The 20,332-nt window shown below is 37.4% G+C and overlaps 1 protein-coding gene across 2 annotated transcripts in view; it reads left to right on the forward strand.

Moving 5' to 3' along the window:
* The window catches only part of LOC150079095 (translocon-associated protein subunit alpha-like), a 175,846-nt gene that overhangs the window by 117,922 nt on the left and 37,592 nt on the right, over positions 1 to 20,332 (forward strand). For both annotated transcript variants that reach the window (XM_090382767.1, XM_090382768.1), the window contains exon 7: positions 15,153 to 15,231. In XM_090382767.1, coding sequence (XP_090238893.1) covers positions 15,153 to 15,231 — 79 coding nt within the window. The remainder of the gene's footprint in view (positions 1 to 15,152; positions 15,232 to 20,332) is intronic.

A 20,332-nucleotide genomic window follows, 5' to 3' on the forward strand; every position in this document is an offset into this window, starting at 1 on the left:
TGGAGATTTTAAAATATCATAGTTTTACCTAAAGGATGAGGTGAATTTATAAAGTATTGCTGGCTCCTATGCTAGTGAGATAGCCGAGCACAGAACAGCACTATGTTATTACCAGTTGGTCAGCACAAGAAGAGATCATTCCTGGAAAAAAGTAATGCATTAGTGGATCCTTAGTTGGTATTTCCTTCTCAGTTGCATGTAAAGCTGGGCTTAATGAAAAATTTTGTGAAGGCATTGGACAAAAAAAAAGTGATGGTTTTAACTATTTAAAGGGAAAATTTATTTCCAAAATTAAGTGAAACATATCTCAAAGAAAGAATCTTTGTTGGGCTGCAAATTAGAAAACTGTTGCTTGATAGCACTTTCAAACAAAAATTATATCTCATTCAGTTAGCTGCATAATAGTCTTTTAATCCTTAGTCCATATGTTTTTAGGTAATGAAAATCTATAAACATCTGGTGTTACAACTGTTGCCTAACTATAAAATTTAGGCTTCTGCTTTTTAAAATACACTTTACACTTAAAAACATTTTTTACATCTGATTATTTTTCTTGGTAATTTGGGTGCTGTTAGTGAAGAACAAGCTGAAAGATTCCAGCAGGGTATAAGTATAATGAAACAGTACTACCAAGTAAGGTGGGATCTACCCATGGTGGGCTTGTTTTGCATGAGAAGGAAAATATGCCTAAGGGAAAATAATTCTCATTTTATTTTATTTTTAGCCACTTATGTACTTATTTCCTTAATATTTCTATATAATGTAAGAATATATTTTATTAAGAAATAAAAGTTTCTTTCAAATAATGTTATTTCATATTGCATAATAAATATATGTATGCTCATATGTGTTTCATTAAAAGATAACCTTTAATGCAACACATATGCATTAAAAAACATGCCAAAACTTCTTGCTTCTTGTATTCATAATCAGCAGCAGTTAGCAATTTAATAAAAGTAGCGTATTTTATACATGTTACAAAAACTACAGGACGTCTTCTGTGATTTGTTTTCTATTCACAAATTTGCTTCCTTTCCATCATTTTCCCAGTTGGGTTATGACAACTAATAATAGGACTTAGGCACGCCTTGAAGCACATGCTGAAATATTAGTTCACATTTTTAAATTAATCACACAGGCATATTTCCCAAATCTCTGGATTTGCAATGACGGCTACAAAATGAAAGAACATGTGATATTATGCATGTTACAGGCCTAAATGAGGCAATACTGAGAACAATTAGAAAGAATGCAGAAAAAATAAAAGCAACTTTCATAGCAGGAACAGCTTAAAGTGTAACAAAATCCATTAGATCAAGACACAAAGAATTGGAAGAGATGGAACGTTTTATCTGTTTGGATAGAAGATCAAACAAAGAAGAGATCAGGAACAAGTTTGCTTACGATAGAACAAAAGCATTTGCAATATTTTATTACATGATTATTTATTGTGTTTGATAATGTTTTGGTTACAAATGTGTGTTCAATCTTGGGTGGTCGCACCTTACCCTATTTTTCCCATAAGGCCTGTTATTTATATTGTACGATTTTGCATTGCACGAGGGTTTCTAGGAACACAACTACCGTGTTATATGAGGACTGACTGTACTAGTCAGTCCTCATATAACACGGTATATACAATTTGGATCTTTGGGTAAAAGCTTGAGGTTGGCATGTTTCCAACATGTAAGAAAGCGGCCTTCATTAAGTCAAATGTTGAATAGTTGTACTAGAACGTCGGGTGCAGCAGACCAAAGATGTTTGACTGACTACGCCTTGATGAGGTCCAGTCCGGGAGCTTTCGCATTTTTGATTTTATTTATGACTAATGCAACCTCCTCTTCAGTGAAGATTTCTTCTGTGATAGAGGGCAAGTAGCACTGATTCTCAGTGATGACGTTTCTATGTACTTCAGCATCAAGATCAGGATTGTCTTGGTAGATTATTTTATCTAGAATTTTATTCATTGTATCCTCCCAGGAAAACGTCTCAGAGGAGTCCTCAGAATGAATAGAATTTATGATATCCGTTGACCGTACTTTGTTCCTTATGAGCTTGTGAAGTAAACCCCAAGGGCTTTTGTTGCCTTCCGTCTCCACCAGGGCACGCCAGAAATTTTGTTTGGCATGATAAAATTTGTTCACACATTCCGTCCGGACTGCTTTGTATCTTTGTTACTGTTTGTGGTGGGTGTGTTCTTTGTTTTCTTTGTAACTCTTTCCTTGCATACTTGAGAGAGGATTGGAGATCTGTTAATTCCTCTGACCACCAGGGAACTGATGTCAGATACATTTTTTTTCATCGAGGCAAGTGATGTTTTGTGAAGTAAGTCTTGCAGGAAATTAATTTTGTGGTGGTTATTCATGGTTCGAAAGCACTCTGCTGAATGATCATGAAGGGCATCTCGGATTATGTTCTCAAAGATACCCCATTTGGCAGTTCTAGCAGAGAGTCTGGTGGTATTGTGAACATACATGAGACGAGTAGAGATATTGTTTTCAGCTGTATGTTATTAGTCTATGAACACTGGTGGTGGCAGTGTCATGTACTTGCCAGTGCCTGTTTGTTGACAAGAGAGGGGGTCAATATCATGATATCCAGATTAGACTCCCATGTTCCCAAGCTGTATGTAGTCGGCTGTCTCAGTAAGTTGGCTATTACAAGTCCACGAGAGTCAATGAATTGCTCTACTAGGTCTCTTCTGGCATCGGTGGCATTAAGCCATTGGATTGAGCATGCATTTGAGTCAGCAGCTATGATAACATCTGCATTTTCAAGGAGGACAAGGCTCCTGCTCAAGACGGGTAATGTGTGGCTGTATATTGTTGCCAAATGGAAATACTCTGTGAAAAATGTCATGCAGCCAAAACTGCCTTCAACAGTTGCCACAGCCAGATGTGGGCAGCATAGAGAATCAATTCTGGTGATGACTAGATCCAGTTTGCAGACAATGATGGCTGCACGACAGTGCTGTTGTGTAGTTTGAATTTTTCTGTATATTAGGGGATAACCAGAGACCCCACCACATATGCAGTAGGGCTCTTTCAGAAGGATTGTAATTTGTAAAAAAACAAGGAATAGTTTTAAGTGCCTTGATTAGAAAGACTTGTTTATTTGTATATATCTAAATACAGTGAGTTCCTTATATACATAAATTCTGTTTATCTGATATTTAGATATTTTTGTTTTATTTGCATTTCTAACTCGTAATCATGTGGAGTAACATAGTGTATTTGTTAAGCAGTTCTTATTGTTTCCCACAAATCAGCCTTTAAGGATTTTGCTTTTTAATTACTCTGAGATGCCACAGAAGTAGATTTCTGTGCATTTATTTGCCCTATGCAAAGTCTAGATGATGGTAAGTACACTGTCCTACCTTCCATAATTGGTGTTATTGCATATTATTTCAGCTGCTCTCTTGTAAACAAGGCATGATCCATCCCTCACAGAGTGGTCACTAGGTTTGTTGATTGCTTTACAATTGGCGCATTTCAGTGGTGAAGCTTTATTGAGGCATTCTTTGTTAAGGTGGCTGACCTCTGAGCAGTGGCTGCACACTGGTTTTTGCTTTGGGCATTTGGTTGATGTGCGTCCATATCCTAAACAGTAATAACATTTCAGGACTGGTACAAAATCCCTTATTCTATGAGAGGACCAGCCTAAAAAGACTTTCTTGAGTAATTAATTGTTTTCTGATTCTGGAAGGTACTTTTTTGATCCAATTTAGGCAATCACGTGCCCTGGTTTTAGTGGAGTATTGGATTTTATTTCACCGTATGCATCCTCCTTCTCTATGGTCTCATATAGTTTTTATGTTGTAGTTTTCATCAATTAAATCATCCTTCCGAATGGAGCTTTCTATGTCAAATACTATCAAGCTGGGCCCCCAGAGTTTGGGGGAAGTCTCGAAGACAAGACTAGTATCTACTTCTGTCCCGCAGGATTTTATCTTTTATAAGTCATATTTTGTGGCTGTTTCAAGAATGATTCCTTTGTCTCTGATCTTGCAGATACTTTTGATCTTGACATTACCTGGCTTTGGTTTGATAGTCTGAAGGATTTTGTTTTTCTCTCCAGCAATGTTGCAGCCCTCTCCAGCTTTAATGATGAGCATGTGTTTATGTTCAGGGGTAGTTACTTTGGGCTTTTTGCTGCAGTTGCATATGATAATTGTTGGGGGGGGGGCCCTTACAGGTAGGTCCACGGACATGGCAATGGAGGTCTGGGCGTCTGTAGTTATGAAAGCAGGGCTATTGACAGCTGCAGTCAGTGTGGTATTAGTCAACTGGAGTTGTTTGTTTGCAACTTTTAGTTGATTTTCTATTATTAATTCATACATTTGCTCCAGGGAGCCTCAGCAACTTGTTATACAGAGCAAGGTAGTTTCACTGACATGCTATTGTCACTGTTTAAGCAACACTCCACTTTACGTCTCAATAGAAGTATTGTCTTGAGATTGGGTATGTTACTGCTCAGAAAAGTGGGAAATTCCTCATCTTCAGCATCCTCCAAAAGCTAGTGGAGAGGGCATTTCATGTGTTTATGTTCAGGGGTAGTTACTTTGGGCTTTTTGCTGCAGTTGCATATGATAATTGTTGGGGGGGGGGGCCCTTACAGGTAGGTCCACGGACATGGCAATGGAGGTACATTATTCTTGGTTAGTACCACCTTCAGCGAAGTTTCCATGCTGGCTGGCATATACATGGCTATCACACATGAGTGAGAGCAAGCTGAGCAGATTATTCATTTGTCATGTGATATCCATGTAGGGTACTGTATTCCTCGCTTTCAAAATCTTGGTGTTGTTAGTCATGCTGAAGAGAAGTAAAACAAAGTCCTTTTTTCTGTTTATTGTGACTTCAGTTTGACATTGCAAGTTTAATCAATTAATAATAATTGCCTTTAAGTGTGCAGCAAGTTATAATGCTACTGGCAGTGTAGAAAAACTTGGCAGAAAGTACATAACAGTGGATCAAAAACTTGGATGTGATAAAACACAAAGTGGTCAGTTGAGTGCTATGATAAGGAATGTGTTCAATATAAGCGAAAGCACTTTGCACGTCATGAGTAGCAACAAGGAAAAAATCAAGGAAAGTGTTAAATCAGGCACATCATTGTGTGCTGCTTCTTCCACATACATGTGGAGTAATATAATCAAAAAGATGGAAATGTTGCTGGAAACATGGCTAATTACCAGAACAGACAAAACATACCGATCAGCCTCAGGGTGGTGTTAGCAAAGGCCAAAAAATAGTGTCTATGAAAATTTTAAAATAGAAGAAGGTGAAGTAAAAGAATATACTGCAAGTTCTGGATGGTTTAGCAAGTTCAGGGTTCGATATGGCTTCAAGAATATGATGAATCTGTGGCTACAGATAAATATGGAAAATAACTAAAAGCAGTAATTAAAGAAGGCGGTACATAGCCAAACAAATCGTTATTCTGGATGAAATCTGTCTCTTCTAGAAATGAATGCCGAACTTAGCCTACATTGCATGAGAAGAAATGAACGTGCCAGGTTTGAAATCTTCTAAAGATTGCTTGACTTTGCTCTTGGGTGGCGATGCAAAGGGTGATTGCAAATTGAAGCCTTTGCTGATCTACCACAGCAGAAATCCACCGGTGCTCAAGAGCTACAATAAAAGTTCCTTGCCAGTCTCCTGGCATGCCAATAAAAAAGGGTGGATGATAAGTGGCATCTTCAGCAATTACTTTAGTAAAGAGCTGCATCCAGAATTGAAGTCCTACTGCATGCAGGAAGAAATTCCTTTCAAAATTCTCATTATCCTGAATAATGCTGCAGACCATTAATATGAGTGACAACATCAAAGTTGCTTTTCTGCCACCTAATACCACTTCACTCCTGCAACTGACGGATGGATCAAGGTGTAATTAAAACATTCAAGTCATATTATGTGCATTCTAGAATGGCCAGAATTGACCAGATGGATAATTTGAATGTTTCTGTAAGAGAATTTTGGAAAGCATTCACCATAAAAGACACCATTTTCTTAATGAAGTCTGTACGGATCAAAAATCCACGGTAATGCATGAATAGTGTGTAGAAGAAACTGTGCCCTCATTTCTGCTGTATCTCTAAAGGCTTCAATGTGGATGACACCATTAGTGCTGCTATTAAAGATGCCACCAGGATGGCCTCAAGAGCTGGCTTGGATGAAGTCAACAAAAATGAAATTGAAAATTTTCTTGAATCCCAGATAGTAGAATTGAGCATTGAAGTGTTCTTGGAGAAGATAGAAGTGATAGAAGATGAAGCAGTGTCAGCTTCCATCAGCCAGCAACAACCAGCAGGCTGCCAACTTACAGTAAAATACTCAAAAGGAGGCCTTCCAACATCTTGAATCCTGCCTTATGATATTAGTAATTCAGTTTTGGCCATCTGTGTTCGGCAGGAGGATGTAGCCTTTGATATTTCTGATTTTGCATATTCTTATTGATATTTTTATGTAAAAATAACCTATTTGTAAAATTTCTAAAAGTACAAAATGTACCAGAAGCATCTCCACTAATATTTTATTTATTTTTTTTATTAGTAAAACATCCTGAATTGATAGAACAAATTTCAAGTAACTTTTGAAATTTTCCATTAAAAATATGGTTCAGACTAAATAGGAGTAAAACATCGGAGAAATTTTCGTCAAATGTACACCACTGTAATTACCACTCACTTAGAGCTTCAATATTTGCAGTCCAGTCCAAACCAAATTTATAACATGTGAGTTTTTCTTAGAATATCCAGATGGGGATATTTTATTTTGAAAACCAGATTTCAGTCAGAAAACTCTATTGGTGACCAGAGCATATGCCTAAAAGCTGCAGTGTGAAAATTAAACACTACAACCATTTAGATTATAAGAGTATTTTGTAAAAAAATAATTATTTTCATAATTAATACAGTATTTTATATTGAGGGTGAGGCCTTGCAAGGTTCCTACTAACTGGCTTCCAAAAGTTAATCACCAGTTGGTGGGAAGTGGCATGGGGGGTGGAGATTCTCATGGAACAGCCATTTTGCAGTAAACTCATCATGTGATAGGATGAAAATACTGATGTCAACTTTGCTTGTTAAGCATTAAATTAATATAATGCTAACTTCCCAAAACAGTCAATATCAGTCAACCTGATGATGCTCTTGATATTGGGAGGCCCACTGATAATTAAACTCTGTATAATTTGCTCCTAAACAACTCTCGAATATAAGCTACACTTCCAAAATCATATGATCTTGAAATGAAAACAGTATGTGTGTGTATGTGTGTTTATGTACTTATAATATTTTTGACATAACATGTACATGTGCAAAACTAATCCTGCTTTCACTTGGAGGTTATGCTAATTGAAAAACACATAAATTTAGAATATTAGTACAGAATATCAGATTATCTAGATGCAGAATTCTTAAAATAAATTAGTTCAGAGTCAAGCAACTCTGAATACCATGTTCAGTTGACACAGTATTGCCAGTGTTTTTGTATTGGAACACTACAGTTTAGTTCAAATTTCTGTGCATGACAATCAGAAGAACAACTTACAGTAAAAAAATTTTTATTACTCCCTGTACTGATATGTGTTGCCCAAGACATTAATTTTAATTTTTGGGTTGATGAGAGACTTTAATAATGCAAATGCACATCAGGACTCCACCAGTTGGCAACATTGATCATCAAATCGAGTTTGCATGAATGTATCATTTAACTGAGTTCATATTAATGTTATCGTTTAATCGAAGCTTAAGTTGGTAGCCACAGAGAGTGGACAAGGGGCAGTTATTAGCTTTGTGGGATTCAAGAGGATTGAGGAAAGATTGGATTAAGAGAGTAGTAGACAAAATTTTGTTATTCCTTAATTTGTTTAAATCTCTTGTAAAGTTAATTTCTGTAATTTTATAAATTTAATTTGAGTAATTTTTTGAAGTGATTTTCTATAATATTTTGTAAATTTAATTCTTACCTTTTCTAAAACTAAGTCTGTTAAATTACTTGTGCAAAACTAATCCTGCTAATCAAAACTCAAATTTTTATTTAAATTCAGTAGTAGATAAAATTTTGAAAATGCTTCATTGTTTTAATATTTTGTTGATTTAAATTCTATAAAGTTAATTTTGTTAATACAGGTAACTCTCATATAACACGGTAGTTAGGTTCCTATAAAATGTCGTGTTGTGCAAAACTGTGTTATATGGGACTAAGAAAAAGTACAAAAAGGGGTTACGTTCCAAAAGCTAACAGAAATACACTATTTCATTAACAAAACTAACAAATATTCACCATTCTCATTTCGTGTATCTTCTACTCTCTTTAAAAAAAAATCAGTAATCTGGGTTTGTTTGCTTCATAAATCTTTGTGGATTTCATCGTATGGAACTATGCATTTTTGAAGCTCCCTTTTGAATTTTGGGCTCCTTTCATTCAAGAATCTGCATTAAAAAAATAAGATGCTAATTGCTCGGCTAACTTTATGCCTTCCCGTATGCTTCTAAGTGTAAAATTTGGAAGTTCAAAATTTTCATCTGCGCTATCGTCCTCTGAATTGATTTGGTTTTGCCTCTGCCATTTCTATCAAATCCACTTTGCCAGGCTCTTTTTCTACCAGTAATTCTTGAATATCTTCAATAATCATATATATATATATATTTTTTTATTTTTTTAGGTACATTATCTATAAATCATGTGTGTCTTGAGATCGATTTTCTGTTTTGATGAATGAAAAACCTGAGTTTCCAGGAGGGAAAAACCATGCTACCCTTGCCCAAGACCGACTAACTTGCCCACGTTGTGAAAAAGACCAATAACAATTCTTCCCATTATCGATGGGATTCAAACTCAGCTCTTTTTCACCTGGTGTCGGGAGGAGGGCAATTCAATCAACTGTGCTACCCACAAGGGCTTCAGTAGTTAAATCATCAAAACCTTCCCCTCCTACCGACTTGGCAAGTTCTACTATCGCACTGATTCTGTTTTCTGCAGGTTCAACCATATTTCCTGAATTAACATTAGCATTACTGCAGGCATACAATGCAAGAAAGCAAGCTTATGCAGCATCAGCCAAAGGGGGGAGAAAAAAACAGCTTCCATTTTACCCCTCTGTTCATTCCAAATATCTGTCAGGCTTAGCCTTAAATTTATTTAGGCTATCAACTTCCACAACAAAAGATGGAAGTCTGTTCCACCAATCAACTACCCGCTGGCTAAAGGCAAACTTCCGCACATCTATCCTACAACTGTCTTTCCTCAATTTGAATTTATGTCCTCTCAGGTGATTATTCTGAGCAGGAGGAAGAATCCCATCAGCATTGAGTATGCTCAAACCATTCAAGGCTTTATACACCTCAATCAGATCATCTTGCAGGTGCCTAGTCTCCAGGCACTGTAATCTGCAAAACTTAAGCCTTTCTTCGTAAGAGCAACCCTTTGTTCCATTCACTAATCTTGTTGCCCTTCTCTGTACTCGTTCCAACAGCTCTACATCCTTCTTAAAATGAGGCCTCCAGACCTGTATACAATAGTCAAGGTTTGGCTAAACCATTGCCTTATACAAGGGGATAATCACCTCCTTATCCCTGCTACAAAAATTCCTGTATATCATTGACAAGACACCCTTGCAGACCGTCTGCACTGCTCAGAAAACTTCATATCTGCCTGCACAATTACCCCTAGGTCCTTTTCATTCTTTACCACTGTCAGTGTAGTACCACAGAGTTGATACGTTACTCTGGGGTTTCTGCTTCCCATATGTAGTACTTTACATTTGTCAATGTTAAACTTCATTTGCCACCTCTCAGCCCATCTGCTCAACTTTTCTAGTTCCTGTTGCAGCAGCGTACCGTCATTAGTGTTCTTAACAACCCTGCCAACCTTCGTGTCATCTGCAAACTTGGACATTAAGCCTGCTATACCATCATCAATATCATTTATAAATACAGAAAACAACAATGGACCCAACACTGAACCCTGAGGGACTCCACTAATAACATTAGTCCATGAAGAGCAGTGTCCATTGATTACCACTCTGTCTTCTCACACTCAACCATCCATTTATACATAGCAGCAATTTGTCTCCACTGCCACACTGCTCCAATTTGTGCAGCAGTCTTCCATGTGCAACAGTATCAAAAGCTTTTCTAAGATGAAATATATGATATTAGAGTTATTCCCTGCATCCAGTTCCTTTGTGACCACATCATATTATCCAATCAAATTGGTCAGACAAGAGTCAACCTTAACAAAACCATGTTGTGTCCGAGCTATAACTGAAGTCTTGTTTAGATGATCCTGCAGTGCTTCCATTAATTTCCCTTGAACAGAAGTTAAACTAATAGGTCTATAATTACTTGTCACCCTTTGATCCTCCTTTGTGAATTGGGGTCATATTTGCATATCTCCAGTCCATGGGTACCTCCCCTGAGTCCAAGGAAGCTCTCATAATTATGGCTATGGGTTTGCTTACTTCCTTTGCTGCCTCCTTTAATATAACTGGATAGGTCCCATCCACCCCGGTTGCCTTTTTTATGTGTATCTTCAACAATTTCTCCTCCACTTTCCTCTTAGTTATTACAAAATCATCTAGCTCACTGGGGGCACCTCCGTAGCCAGGTGGGAAGGAGCAGCAGTGCGTAGCACACACGCTTCTTGATTAGACCGGGGTTCGAGCCCATCACCACCAAATATGGAGGATGCGGAAAGGTCAGGGAATGTCCACCGCATATTCCCAGAGCATTATGGCCTTAGTTGCTAATTCTCCTAAAAACCAAATAACAAACAAACAAATCTAGCTCACTGCCAGAGTTTAATTCATCTCTGGCATTCCACTCCCTGAATAACTCTTCATGTGTGAATGTAGATGCAAAATACTCATTTAGTTTGTTAGCCACCTGAACAGGATCATCAACAGTTGAACCATCAATATCCAGTGGACCAATCTGATTTATTTCTTTCCTTTTAGAGTTTACATAGGTAAAGAACTCTTTGCTGTTTTTCTTTGCATCCTTTGCCAAAGATTTCTCATAATCTGCTTTTGCCTGCCTAATCTCCTTTGTGACTTGGTTACAGACCAGCTTAGGCTTTCATATTGAACAATTAGACTTTACACCAGCCGGTATTCAAATAAACAAATTCCAATCCTGGAACTAAAACACTTTATTTACAATAAAATAAAATAAAATAAAATCTCCCCGGAGGATGCTGTCATCATGGATCATGCACAGGGGTTCTGGGACCGTAAATGGCTTGAGAGTTTACATATTGGGGCAGCCAGCAATTCCATTAATAGAGACAAGGGTGTACGCTTACATCCCCTCTTCGAAACCGTGGTTCTTGGGCGAGATGAACAGTTTCAGCTAGCGCGCTCCCAAGCCATTTCCGGTTCCGGTGCATAAATGGGAAATTCCGGCCTTACTCCCGAGGAACCATGTGACGAGTGCCATGGATCTGCTATTTAAGGATGTGCCACACAGCAGAAATATGCTGTTGAGAAAGGAGATCGCTATCTCCGAAAGCTACAGTTGTTATGGTATTTTATTGTTTTTATCGCTTTTATCATCATATTTTATATATTTTATATTTTTGTATTTTATTGTAAATTAAATCACATCAGTTTTAGACTACTATATATTTTATTTTATTTCATTTAATTTCATTTTATACGCTCGTATTTTATTTTATTTTATTTTATTGTAAATAAAGTGTTTTAGTTGCAGGATTGGAATTTGTTTATTTGAATACCGGCTGGTGTAAAGTCTAATTGTTCAATATGAATTGCCCAGCCTTGTAGGCCTATTTAGAGATTAGGCTTTCATGTCACCCATTATGAACTGACTCTGGCCATTTTTTTTTTTTTTTTTTTCCCACATGCAGTTAACGTTGATGGTTTTACTTCTTTCAGCGATAAAGCTATGATTCTGATACAGTTCACAATTGAGAAACGTTTCCATGCCTCGATTACTTCAATAGATTCAGAATCAATTTTTTCCAAAATCCATTGTAATGATTTTCTGATGTAATGAGCTTTAAAGGTGGATATAATGCCTTGATCTAATGGCTGATTGAAAGAAGTTGTATTAACCTAGTATAACTATGGTGGTAGGAACATAACTTCAACATTTGGATGACTTAAATCTTTTGGATGGCCTGGTATGCTATCCAATAGTAATAAAACTTTGAAATCAAGATTTTTCCACAAGTTCAACAAGCACAATTTCAATAGCATAGAACATAACACAGAGATTTTCCAACAAAATAAATACAGGGATTTCTCAATTATTTTTTTTGACTAGCGAGTCAACAGCAAGGATTCAAAAAGGGTGGAAATGTTGAAAAATTACATCCAACATAACAGCAGGGTTTTCCCCACACAAAAGCTCAAAAATACCCTGTTATGCGAGGTTTGTCTGCACGGGTAGCACAGTGGTATCATCACCATCCTCCCCACACCAGGTGGAAAGGGCCCGAGTTCGAATACTGTTGCAGACGCGAGGAACTTTAATGGGTTTTTTTCACTCTGTGGCTGATTTAGTCAGAACCCAGTGTTTTTTCGTCCAGCAAAACAGGCAAATCGACCTGAGAACACACGCAATTTACAGACAGAAATACTGGCTAATGTATTGAATTACGGGTAACCCTAATGTAATAATTTGATTTTTTTTTTTTTTTTTTTTGTTATAAGAGGTTTACCGAAATTCTCTAACCCTGTTAGAGCGAAACTGTATTGTAGATGTACCGTGTTATACAGGGGTTGCCTGTATTCTGTTAATTGCAAAATGCAACCCCGGGGGCTCACATCTGGTGAGTATGGGCTTGGCACACCCAGGGTCCTGAGCTGGATATTCATTCTTCTCTTTCTTGGTGATTCCCTTCTACTTTTGACTCTCTCTCTCTCAAGGTAACTCGGGAACTTTTTTTTTCCTGGTGCAGCATAAGCCTCAGGCTTCCTTGCATCATATGGATATTAATAATAATAATAATTCTTACCTTAATAATGGCTATTACCAGATCCACTTGAAGTACTTTGTCCTGGGATATCGTGACAGATGGAAATGGCCATAGGTGATTTCCATATGAGTCACAAGTTCATTGCTTGCATATTCTGCGGCATGTATTCAAAGATTGATCTTGTTGATAATCATATCTCAACTGAAAATTATTTTCATTGTTCTCAATATAAGGAGTCTACTGATCTCAGATTAAAACTTGAATTTTACTACATGAATTTGAGTCACTAAAGAAACAGGTGATTGCCTAGAGACAAATAAAACTTGGAACTCATCACGGATATGAGTATCTAGTGACCTCCAGGTGATGCACTCCTGATTTGGTTCCAAAAACAGAAGAGTCAAGTGCATACTGCTCTGGTTTAAGAAGATTGTTTTATTGGGAGATTCCATTATCAGGGACATAAATAACATATTTTGAAATAAGGATAGGTAGACTAGAACCAGGGTGTCTGCTAGGAGTAACAGTTGATGATGTCACCAATAGATTGTCAGATTTTAAGAGAATAAACAAAGCATTGTTATTCATATGGGGACCAATAATGTTAAATGCAGATGAAGTGATAATTTGTTGAATAAATATAGGACCATACTGAAAAAATTCTGCCAATTAGGCCATATTTTTTTGTGCATGCATTTTGCCCAGACATGATAGGAGGACTATATGCTTGGAAGCCTTGAGGATTAATTCAAGGCTTGAGGGATTCCGCAAGACTTTTCAGAAGAAATTTTTATCAGCATGGCCTACACTTGTAAATAGAAGGAATCTGTTTTGTAGAGATGGAATAAATTTGAACAAAGGTGGTAAAAGATTTTTTGCCACTATAATTGAGGATTCCTTAAAGGGTTCAGGGGAACTGCTAGTTGGAGGAGTAACAGGGATAATATAAATATGTTTATCTGATGATATGGATCAAAGTAATACTTGCTCACATCTCACGAGTTCTTGTTTGTTGCTGCACCAGCTGATATTGATGAGGTGTGCTGAGGATAGTGGTATACCGCACATTGAATATCATGGCCATGTATGGAAACCACATCAATACAAAGGCATTGAACTTCCTGGAAGAATCCAAAGATGGCTAACCCACTTATGAGATCTTCAAATGGGTGCCCACAGCAGAGAAGGTAACAGAGCTTGATAACAGGTACCTTAGAGGGGGGATCTGGTTGATGTCCCTAAGGATCTTAGAGGGAATAGTAAAATGAATGATTGTGAAAGTTTCACCTTCATTCATTTTACTGTTGTGAATCCAGAACTAGGAGCTAAAAATTAAATTACAGGGAAATGTTTCAAATGTCAACTGGATAGATATTTACATGGAGGCAAACACATAGATAGTTTATTTTTCCTGATATTTTATTTGATTTTTGGATTGTGTAATAAAATCCTGTACTTTTTTTAGTATTTCCAAATATCAACACTAAAAATGGAGGGTGGTGAGGAGGAGGAGGAGGAGGAGACAGATAAGAAAAATGAAATGTAACCTGGTATCCACAATGAAAACTTAGTTTAAAAAAAAAATGCTAATATCATTTCAGTTTCCCCCCCCCCAGAGTGGATAAATAAAAATGGAGCACAAGCTCATCACATTTCTTTTAATTTGTTAAATGCATGAGTATGTGTACAAGAGGCAAATGAAAGCAACAAAAAACTGAATACTTTAATAAACAATATGCCTATATTAATATGTGTAATAGCAAATATAATTGTGTTATATACACAAGATTATAAAAATATTTTGTCCACACTAAAAATGTAATTTTTTTTTAACCTCAAGTATATAATGATATCATCAACATAATTTGATTTAGTTTGTGACATTTTTAAAAATGTTTCATTCATATTTTATATTAATCTTGGCATAGTACACACTGTCTACAAAATTCCATTAATCCAAAGAAATTAGTAATCAGAACCTCCCTTCCCCCAACTCTCCCTTTGCATTAATTAATTTAGATTACTGAAGTTATACTCCACTGTAATAATGTTATTAAAATAACTGTCTCCTCTGTTTGTAAGGAAGAATAAGCAAGTTAAATATGTTCTTGAAATTTCCCATTAAGGAACTTAAGCATTTTTATTTATATTTAAAGAACATCTGTATTTATGAATGCATTGTTCAAGTACTGTTAATATTTTCAGGTTCTTTTTGTATGTGTTGCTTGCAGCTTGTGCAGTTTTGCTTCTTGTTGCAGCCCAACAGTTTGTAACATCATTTGGGGTAAGTTTATACTGTGCTTGTAAATTTTTCATGTCATATGTAGGCATCCCAGAAAAATGGCACTGTACTCTGATGTGCTGCTGTGTGGAGAAAAAAATGTGTTGGGGCCTGTTCAAACTCTCAGATGAAGAATAATTTCTGGATATGTGAACAAGATGACAGTAAAGACACTGTTACGAGCAATTACCAATAGAAGTTCAACAGTGTTGCCAGTGAGGCTTAGATTAGTAAATCAAATACTGATCCTAAATGAAGATAAAGTGCATACATTGAAACTGTGATTTAGGTTTTTAAAACAGTAGACTGATGTATGTACAGTTTGCTGTTGTGCATGCTGGTGATAGTCATTTTTAATACCTAAGAACGATATACCTACATCCTAAATTTATCAGTATTATTAACTTTGCAGTATCTCAGGTGAAATTACACCTAATTTTGTCTTTTCTCAGTACCTTCCTTCAAAAGTCTGATATGTCATTATACAGCCCCATCCACCAATTTTTTTTTTATCAGCACCTGCTATTGCATAATAATGAAAGACCAGATTGTCTTGGGTACATTTTATCTTACGTGAATACTCATAATGTATTTTTAATTTAAATTAAAAAGTGTACATTAACTTTTAACATTAAAATTTTTTGTTTAATAATACATGACATTTATATATTATGTATTACTCTCAGCTGCCCAACTCAATGCCAGAGCTCATTCTTGTGCATCAGGCAACACAATGACAACCTTCAGGGCAGAATGCATTGATCCCACAGGAGCTAGTTATTGTCGGTAACTCTATTGTCAGGGAGACGGGAAATATTGTGCAAAAAGGATAGGTGGAATTGGACCAGGGTATGTGTACTAGGGGCAAAAGTTGATGATGTTGTAGAGCAGATATCATCTTTTAAGGGCACAAAGGATGATATTGTTGTACATATTGTCACTAATGACATTAAGAGTACAAAATCTGCAGAGTTACTTGACAAGTACAGGTCAGTGTTGAAAAAAAGTAGCGAGTTAGGGTTAAATTTGAAAGTGTCTGCAATTCTGCCCAGACACGATAGGAGAGAGTATATGATGAGAGCCTTGTCAATCAGTTCAGCCTGGAGAGACTGTGCTCGTAGGGTAGAATTTTTCCCAGCATGGTCTGTGCTTGTTAACAGGAGAGACTGCTTCTACAGGGATAGGATACACTTAAATAGAAAGGGCGCAAGAATATTTGCTGATGCTATCGAGGCAGTGTTAGGTGGGTTGGAAAACTGCTAGCTTGGAGGGGGTATACATGGACTAATAGATTAACAGTAGCCACAGGCAGAGGTGAAAGTGATTCTTGTACTGCTTCTGTTGGAATGAGCAGCACCCTGGAAAGCTAGGTAATGGGAGTCATCGTGGAACAAGTAAATATATGGGTTGTGTTAAGGTAACTAAGAGTAAGAACAGGTGCACATATACTTGCATGTACACCAATACTAGTAGTATAGTAAATAAATTTGATGAATTTGAGGCACTGGTGAAGATATCAAAGGCTGATGTTGTTGGGATATCAGAGACATGGTGTCTCACAGAAATAAGGAATGCAGAATTGAAATTTGGGGAGTACAATGTGTCAGAAAGGATAGGAGGGGAGGAGGGGTGATGCTGTTAGTTAAGAAACACATAAAATCTAAGGAATGTTGTTGTTTGGTTTTTAGAAGCATTAGCAACTAAGGCCATATTGCTCCGGGAATATGCGGTGGTCATTCCCTGCCCTTTCCGCATCCTCCGTATTTGGTGCTGACGGGCTCGAACCCCAGTCTAATCAAGAAGCGTATGCTACGCACTGCTGCTCCTTCCCACCTGAATACGGAGGCACCCAAATCTAAGGAAGTGCATTCAGTTGACATGAGTGGACAGTGCAGTGTTAAGTCAGTTTGGTGGGACGTAAGCACTGGGAAAACCAAGTTGAGAGTAGGAGTGTGTTATAGTCCTAATGACTCTGATGATTACAACAAACACTCATACAGAGAAATAGAGTAGGCCAGTAAATCAGATTTTATTATAATGGAGGATTTTATCTTTCCAGATATAGACTGGAACTTGTGGGTTGGTCACTCACACACTAGCAAGACTTTTTTGGATTTATTGGATGATTGTTTTCTATAGGAGCATGTTTGAGTGGCAGCCAGAGGGAGTAGTACACATGATCTGATTATCATCAGTCATTCTTCATGCATAAAGAATCTGCAAATAAAGGAACCACCAGGTGGCAGTGATCACAGTGTACTGATGTAGGATTTACTTAAAGATGTAACTACCATTAGGGGTAAAGGGAAGGGTTTTTGCTTTTGTAAAGGTGACTGCAGTGGTCTCAGAGATTTTTTTTTTTTTTTGTAATTCTATACAGTGGGACTAACTAATGACCAACTCTAAATGGGAGGCATTCAAGGAATTAATCTTGAAAGCTACTAGGTTTTTCGTACCAACAAAGAAATACTGTTCAAGGTTTAGGCCTAAATGGATGTCAGATGAACTAATGAGACTCATGGTAGAGAAGAAAAATGCATGGGACTCATATAAATTTTTAGGTGCCATAGATGCCTGTGGTAGATATAAGATAGTCTGTAATCAAGTCACAAAAGATGTTAGGCAAAAAAAGTCAGATTATGAGAAATCTTTGGCAAAGGATGCAAAGAAAAACAGAAAAGACTTATTTAATTATGTAAACTCTAGAAGGAAATGGATGAATCAGATTGATCCACTTAACATTGACAGTTTGATTTTTGATGAACCTGCTGAGGTAGCTGCCAAACTGAATGAGTATTTTGCATCTGCATTCACATATAGGGAAGGGAAGTGATGGCCAGAAGCTTATCAAACTCTGGCAGCAATCTAAATTATTTTGTATTAACTGAGAGCAAAGTGGAGAAATTGTTGAAATCGAACATAAGAAAGGCACCCGGGGTGGATGGGATTTATCCAGTTGTATTAAAGGAAGTAAGCAAACCCTAGCCGTAATTATGAAAGTTTCCTTGGATTCAGGGGAGGTCCCCAGTTCACAAAGGGGAGAATCTTAGGGCAACACGAGTAATTATAGCCTATTTAATTTCTGTTCCAGGGAAAACAATGCAGTCATTGGTTAAAGAAGCAATGCAGGATCATCTAGACAAGACTACAGTTATAGTTCAGACACTGTATGGGTTTGTTAAGGGAAAGTCTTGTCTGACAAATTTAATTGGATACTATGATGTGGTCACAAAGGAACTGGATGCAAAAAATAATTTTGATATCATATATTAGGAAAGCTTTTGGTGGATTTTAGGAAATCTTTTGATACTGTTGCACTTGGAAGACTATGATACAAATTGGAGCAGTATGGCATTAAGGGCAAGTTGCTGCAATGGGTAAAAGGATGGTTGAGTGGAAGAAAACAGAGTGGTAATCAATGAGCTATTCATGGACTAATGCTATTAGTAGAGTTCTCTAGGGTTTGGGCCCATTGTTGTTTTCTGTATTTATCAATGATATTGATGAAGGGTTAATGTCTAAATTTGCAGATGATGCAAAGGTTGGCAAGGTTGTTAATGACAGTAATGATAGTACACTACTGGAAAAGTTGAGTAGATGGGCTGAGAGGTAGTAGTAGTAGTAGTGGCATGTGATGCAAGAAAGCAACTGTTTGGGCTTATGCAGCATCAGCCAAAAAAAAAAAAAAAAAATCACACCATTCCCTCCGAAATGCCTGCCCAGTTCCTCCTTAAATTTATTCAACCTATCAACTTCCACAACGACAGATGGAAGTTTCTTCCAGCAATTAACCACCCGCTGGCTAAAGGCAAATTTCTGCACATCTATTCTACATGTCTTTTCTTAATTTGAATTTATGCCCCCTTAGGTTTGTAATCTGAACAAGTGGAAGGATCCCATCAGAATTCAGCGTGCTCAACCCATTCAAGGCCTTATACACCTCAATCAGATCACCGTGAGGTGCCTAGTCTCCAGCCACTGCAATTTGCAGAACTTAAGCCTCTCTTGGTAAGAGGATCCCTTCATTCCCCTCACCAATCTTGTTGCCCTTCTCTGTACACGCTCAAGCAAATCTACATCCTTCCTAAAATGAGGCCTCCAGACCTGTACGCAGTACTCAAGGTGTGGCTTGACCATTGCCTTATACAGAGGGACAATCACCTCCTTTTCTCTGCTAGCAAAATTCCTATATATCATTGACAAAACCCCATGACCTGCCCTGGCAGCCTGTCTGCATTGCTCAGAAAATTTCATATCTGACTGCACAATTACTCCCAGGTCTTTTTCATTTTCTACCACCTTAAGTGTAGTACCACACAGTTGGTACTTTTCTCTCGGGTTACTTCTATCCATATGCAGTACTTTGCATTTGTCAAGGTTAAACTTCAGTTGCCACTTCTTAGTCCATCTGCCCAAATTATCTAGATCCTGTTGCAGTAGCACACTGCCATTACTGTCATTAACAATCCTGCCAACCTTTGTATCATCTGCAAACTTCGACACAGCCTGATATACCTTCATCAATATCATTGATAAATATACAAAACAACAGTGGACCCAACACCGAACCCTGTGGGACTCCACTAATAACATTAGTCCATGAAGAGCAGCACCCATTAATTACCACCCTCTGTCTTCTCCTACTTAACCATCCTTTTATCCATTGTAGCAATTTGTACAATAGTCTTCCATGCGCAACAGTGTCAAAAGCTTTCCTGAAATCCAAATATATGATATCAAAATTATTTTTTGCATCCAGTTCTTTTGTAACCACAGGTGAGAACTGAAGTTTAACATTTACAAATGTCAAGTACTGCATATGGGTAGCAGTAACCCCAGAGTAATGTACCAACTGGGTGGTACTACACTCAGGGTAGTGGAGAATGAAAAGGACCTGGGGGTAATTGTGCAGTCAGATATAAAGTTTTCTGACAGTGCAGACAGGCTGCAAGAGTAGCTCATGGTGTCTTGTCAATGATATACAGGAATTTTGCTAGCAGGGATAAGGAGGTGATTGTTCCCTCCTTATCCCTAGCAGGAATGAAGAGATGATTGGCAATGGTGAGGCCACACCTTGAGTACTGCATACAGATCTGGAGGCCTC

The sequence above is a fragment of the Mastigoproctus giganteus genome, chromosome 10 (genome assembly GCF_048544385.1).
Source record: "Mastigoproctus giganteus isolate SK-2022 chromosome 10, ASM4854438v1, whole genome shotgun sequence".
In the NCBI taxonomy this organism is placed as follows: Eukaryota; Metazoa; Arthropoda; class Arachnida; order Uropygi; family Thelyphonidae; genus Mastigoproctus; species Mastigoproctus giganteus.